General features: G+C 33.1%; 1 protein-coding gene across 1 annotated transcript in view; it reads right to left on the bottom strand.

Moving 5' to 3' along the window:
* Nucleotides 1-313: 313 nt before the first annotated feature.
* The window catches only part of LOC132728575 (uncharacterized), a 47,598-nt gene continuing 41,911 nt past the window's right edge, over nucleotides 314-6,000 (bottom strand). Inside the window, exons 29-32 of the mRNA XM_060714235.1 lie at nucleotides 5,505-5,922; nucleotides 4,677-4,883; nucleotides 3,160-3,358; nucleotides 314-2,242 (exon numbers count right to left, since the gene is read on the bottom strand). Of these exons, the coding sequence (XP_060570218.1) occupies nucleotides 1,933-2,242; nucleotides 3,160-3,358; nucleotides 4,677-4,883; nucleotides 5,505-5,922 (1,134 nt within the window). The 3' untranslated portion in view covers nucleotides 314-1,932. The remainder of the gene's footprint in view (nucleotides 2,243-3,159; nucleotides 3,359-4,676; nucleotides 4,884-5,504; nucleotides 5,923-6,000) is intronic.

Raw genomic sequence — 6,000 nt, 5'->3', positions numbered from 1 at the left:
GACGTCTTTGCATCAGCTCGGTCGTGGAAACACTTGTAATCATGTTTCACGGACGTCTTTGCATCAGCTCGGTCGTGCAAACACTTGTAATCATGTTTCACGGACGTCTTTGCATCAGCTCGGTCGTGGAAACACTTGTAATCATGTTTCACGGACGCCTTTGCATCAGCTCGGTCGTGCAAACACTTGTAATCATGTTTCACGGACGTCTTTGCATGACCTCGGTCGTGGAAACACTTGTAATCATGTTTCACGGACGTCTTTGCATCAGCTCGGCCGTGCAAACACTGTTCATGTTCCCCCGACGTCTTTTCATCAGCTCGGCCGTGCAAACACTTGTAATCATGTTTCCCCGACGTCTTTGCATCAGCTCGGCCGTGCAAACACTTGTAATTATGTTTCCCCGACGTCGTTGCATCAGCTCGGCCGTGCAAACACTTGTAATCATGTTTCACGGACGTCTTTGCATCAGCTCGGTCGTGGAAACACTTGTAATCATGTTTCACGGACGTCTTTGCATCAGCTCGGTCGTGGAAACACTTGTAATCATGTTTCCCCGACGTCTTTGCATCAGCTCGGTCGTGGAAACACTTGTAATCATGTTTCACGGACGTCTTTGCATCAGCTCGGTCGTGGAAACACTTGTAATCATGTTTCACGGACGTCTTTGCATCAGCTCGGTCGTGGAAACACTTGTAATCATGTTTCACGGACGTCTTTGCATCAGCTCGGTCGTGGAAACACTTGTAATCATTAAATGATAGAACCTCGAGAGTGTAGGAGTAAGTGATAATGTTTCTTGGCGTAAAAGTAAATGCCATCTTTATTGTTGAGTTTAAATAAATGATATTGTTATTCGAAAACTTAATCTAAAAATTACTTCTTGCTAGAAAGTATATTGTTTAAGTAAATTACTTTGCTTTTTTCAGCGAATGTCATTGGTTTTCGTGATATACTTCTTGAATAAAGGGACGTGACTTTCATGTAATCACGCCTTTGTGAGTTATTTGCCCCAGAAGGAGAGTATTTTTTGTACTTTCGTGGTCATTTTCAAGATCAGGTAACTCACAATCAAACATTTTGAGGTCTGAATTTATTTCAACTTATTTATTGCCATTTTGTTTCTGGTTATTATGCAAGTTTAAAACAATTTTTGTCCAAGAAATTTTACTAGCCTACAATACGTAAACACATTTAAATTTTTTAGCATTTTACAGAATCAACTATATAATGAAATATGTTACATAGAATTTCAACACAGTTTGCTCCGTGACAATCAAGTAAATAACAGAAATGAATTTGAATTAAGATAAGATTTTAGCTGCAAAAGTTCGTTATGAGTTATCTGCTCTTGAAAATGACCAAAATAGAGCTAAAACTCACATTCAGGGCAAATAACTAAAACATTAATTTGGCGATCCCAAATCATTTTTTTCCATAAATTTCTTTGTCGTACAAAGTTTAAGACAATTCTTTGCACAAGTTTTAATTTTGTTGACTTCGAGATTTTAATTAACGAGTGTATGAATTTGAAACATTATCAAATATATCGTTTCTGTGATTTTTTATACAATCTGCGAAATAGAAAGGCTTAAGTGATGTATTAATATTCGTTTTTTACTCGATCCAGTGCTGAGGAAAATAAAACAAATGTAGGTGACAAATTAGAAATGTGGTCCATGTATATTGCCACACAAATTGAAGGTATTGCTGTCAAAGACACAAACCTTTTTGCCAAGTTGTAATTATCATTATTTAAAACCGTATACATTTTTATCTGCTATACTAAATAAAAGCATCGTTATTATCGTTGATTGGATTGATTTTCAGGTCATATTTATTTTATCTTTAACAATATTATGCCATTGGTTTTCATTAAACTCTACACACAGTCATGTAGTTTGGAAATGATAACTATCAACCTCTATCAACTTATTTTATAAATGCGTTCAAAGACATTGTTTTGCAATCGTAGTTACTATCCGTTTGGAATCCATATGTACTTCCAATGGATGACGGTTCGTCGTTCGCATTGCTAATTAGCTGATTGTTTTGTGTTGGCTCGTAGTTCAGGTCGCACCTGGTGTACCCAATATAAGCTGCATTTTTTAATGGTTGTTGCATAGCAATGACGTCACCAACTTGCACGCTGATTTGTTCTGATTCTGGAATTTCGATTGTTCTAATCCTGTCATTTCCGGTTCCGCTCACAAAGTTAGATCCGATTAAAGTGCCAGAGTCCCTGTAAAATAAAGGGTGTTTTAAAACTTTCATGACGTAAGCTACAATTTTTATAGAGACATATAGGCAAAATGTAAAGTGTATCAATTAAAACCAATCTTAGAGTATGATTAAAAACAACAACAACTAAACTGAAGACTTGGATTCAAGGCCAATTTATTCATAATCAAAGAAAACATGCTTTTATTTCTTTTTATGTTTTTTTGTGCTAATGTTCATAAAACTGATTCCTTTTTTAGCCTTTTAGTGATTTTGATTTTTTTGACCTAATATAATAAGTACAACATTTCCAGTTAACAGTTACATTCTTATCTTTTGAATAACATATTTTACAAAATTTACATACTAGTAACTTTAGAAATTCAGACTTTTTTGTACACATGATATTTACTAGTTTAAAAATGCTTGGTCGCCGATATTAGACTTTAAAAAAAAAGAAAAAAAAAAGTTTACTTGACAGCATTCAAATAAATAATGATATTTACAAGTATTTACAAATTTATGCACTGTTCAAACAACTTTTGCAAAAGAAACAAAGTTTTCAATAAATCTATTGCTAAAGTTGTTGCATTGACGTAATGTTGTCGCAATTTCCTCACAACCAGTTTTGCAATGAAAACGAACACGGAAAGTTGAAGAATGTTTTCAACAATGTTGTTGGAAAGTAACTCTCCGCCCAATGTAGATAGACTGTAAAATAGTGTAGGGTTCATTGTTCAAATTCTTTGTTGCTTATTGCTCGGACATACCATATGTATACCGGCCCTTTTATTGTATTTCTACCTACTAGTATCTGCATTGGTCTTAACTACGCATAAACAACGTTGATTTCTTTTTTTTCTGAACCTTATTTTATTACTTTCAACCAGGCCAAAATTGAGATTTATTATAGATGTCAGATATGGAGCACAAACTTACATATTGTTGTTGCTAAATCGCCAAACTTGCAACGAAATGTCACCGTCTTGAGAGCTGTAAAATCTCCATTTGGTCAATTTACCCGACTTTGTTATAATAAAGTCCTTATTCATAGCTGTATATGTGTATCCATTCCAAGGAATTCTGTCCCTCCTACGAATATTGACGTCATTTACTGGTAACTCAACTTCTGATTCACCTGTAAAGAACGAAATTAAATGTTATATTAAATTTTGAAAATAAGAACATAACTTTTTTGTCGAAAAAGATGTGCATACTTGTATCACACAAAGTTCAATATCTTAATAATTATAAACGTAAAAGTAAAGAGGTTCGACATAGATAAGAAAAAAAAATTGTTTTAAACATTACTCACTGCATGACCACAAATTTACCAAAAATATCCACCAATAAATGTATTGTAAACGCTCCAACACCATACTTATAAACACTTACATTTTTTTGGTAAAGAACAACACATTTGCTTATGTTTCAATAATTTGGTTAAACAATAAACTAAACTCAAAAATTTACTGGTCTATGATTACTAAATTGGTATTGCTACTTATCAAATTACTATTTCTTAGCTCACTTAAGTCGTCATCTTATGACAGTGCTTTCAATCACAACCAATTTTAAATTCGGGGTGTGGTTAACTTATTTCCAGGTGTATACATTCATTAATAATAATATTAATAAACATGCATATATATAGTACCATTTGATATAAATGTAAACCAAAAAATGTATTTGACATATGTTTAAAGTTTTAAACCTATGTGAAATTAAGTACGAGTATATTTACCAAGCATATAGACATATAATAGATTAATTAACACTGAATATATCCACATGTCTTCCCGCATTTTAAGAGAAGTAACATAGATTATAATTTATTTATAATTTATACATACTTAACTCGTTTGTAATGATAATTTCATAAACATATCGGCCTTGCCGAAACAAAACTGTAAGCCTGATAATATGGTAAATTTACAATCATGTTCAAAATGATTTATTAGTATTTATACTTTCGCAGATTTCCTAGAATATACCACTCATCTTCTGTAAATATTTAACTTAAATTGTATGCATAGTTTTTACAGGTAAGACATTTTACTTCTCTTCAGATACATTCAACGGTTAAAGCAAGTAATGAGATCAAGGAAACAGTTATGTAATAATATCAGTAAACAGAGACACAATGTTATTGCTAATGACTACATGAGATTGTTTCTACTAATGGTATTAACATTATAATAAGTCTACATTATATATCAAATAATTCAATGATTGAATTTCTACGGTTAAATGCTTTTTCCACAAATATTCCTAGGTTTTTTTTATAACTTTTTCATTCTCTGAATTTAGTCATCTATGAATTAATACATATTTGCTCAGAAATTCTTGTGTATATGTGTGTTTCGTAATTTATTTATACAATGAGCATTCTATAACAATATGACATTCATCATATGTGTTACAATAACATTAAGCTATATAGATATATCACTTACTAAGACATACGGGTGGAGATCCGGTCAGTTCTCCAGTTACTAAGCAAGCCCTAATCAAATTGCCGCTGGAAAGAGCGAACCCGTTGTCACACACGTACTCGTATATCTGACCCGTGTCGTCTGCTGTAGATATAATGTTTGTATGTGCTGGTTGTCCATTAGGATCACAATCTTGAACAGGCGGGGAAGCTGTAGAGGTTGTAGGTTCTGAAACAGGTTGGTGAAATTATACATATTTTATAATGATTTAATGACCATCAGCCTATGAGGATTAAACAGAAGTCTTGTCCATTGAAGAGGGGTTAAAAAGACATTAGAGATATATATCTTATAGAACTATGCCGATTCATTCTTAAATTCACCAATCCTTAAACATTTTAAGGCAATCGTTTCGATGCGAAAGAATTAACCAATCAGGTCTATGACATTTGTTGTCAATTCATACGCATCAAAACTCTAAACCGGTGTTAGACAGACGATAAACACAGCTCAGACCGATATTATTTCTAAAATAGAAAATATAAAATCCATAATATGATATCATCTGCTACTTATATTCCAAAACAGTAAATAAAACTCAATTGCAGTAGTTTGTTTTACATTTCAATAATTTTATATCTCAAAAGATCAGGCAAATTAATATTTGAAACAATATTCTTTTTAAAAAAAATACTTCTATTGTAAAATATCAATAAAGTCAAAAACTGATATCGCAGACTTCGCTTAATGATTGGGTAAAAATTGGATAAGATTACATTTCATGTAATATTTAATATGTCAACATATATTGGAACTACTGATCTTATAAACTGTCGCCTTCTGCAGTACCTGTTGTTGTACTAGATGTAGTGCTTTCTGTCGTAGAAGTAGTGCTTTCTGTCGTAGATGTAGTGCTTTCTGTTGTAGAAGTAGTACTTTCTGTCGTAGAAGTAGTGCTTTCTGTCGTAGATGTAGTGCTTTCTGTGGTAGAAGTAGTGCTTTCTGTTGTAGAAGTAGTGCTTTCTGTCGGAGTAGTAGTGCTTTCTGTCGGAGAAGTAGTGCTTTCTGTTGTAGAAGTAGTGCTTTCTGTCGTAGAAGTAGTGCTTTCTGTCGGAGAAGTAGTGCTTTCTGTCGTAGAAGTAGTACTTTCTGTTGTAGAAGTAGTGCTTTCTGTCGGAGAAGTAGTGCTTTCTGTCGTAGAAGTAGTACTTTCTGTCGTAGAAGTAGTGCTTTCTGTCGTAGAAGTAGTGCTTTCTGTCGTTTTAGTCTGAGATAAAAAACATGGTTTACAAATTATAATAAATCATTACTTTACATATACTTTTGAATAAGTACAAAGACACAT

Source organism: Ruditapes philippinarum, unplaced genomic scaffold (assembly GCF_026571515.1).
Source record: "Ruditapes philippinarum isolate M1 unplaced genomic scaffold, ASM2657151v2 ctg755_1_1_1_1, whole genome shotgun sequence".
Taxonomy (NCBI): Eukaryota; Metazoa; Mollusca; class Bivalvia; order Venerida; family Veneridae; genus Ruditapes; species Ruditapes philippinarum.
The sequence above is the reverse complement of the archived record's forward strand: the minus strand, read 5'-3'. Positions and strand labels throughout refer to the sequence as shown.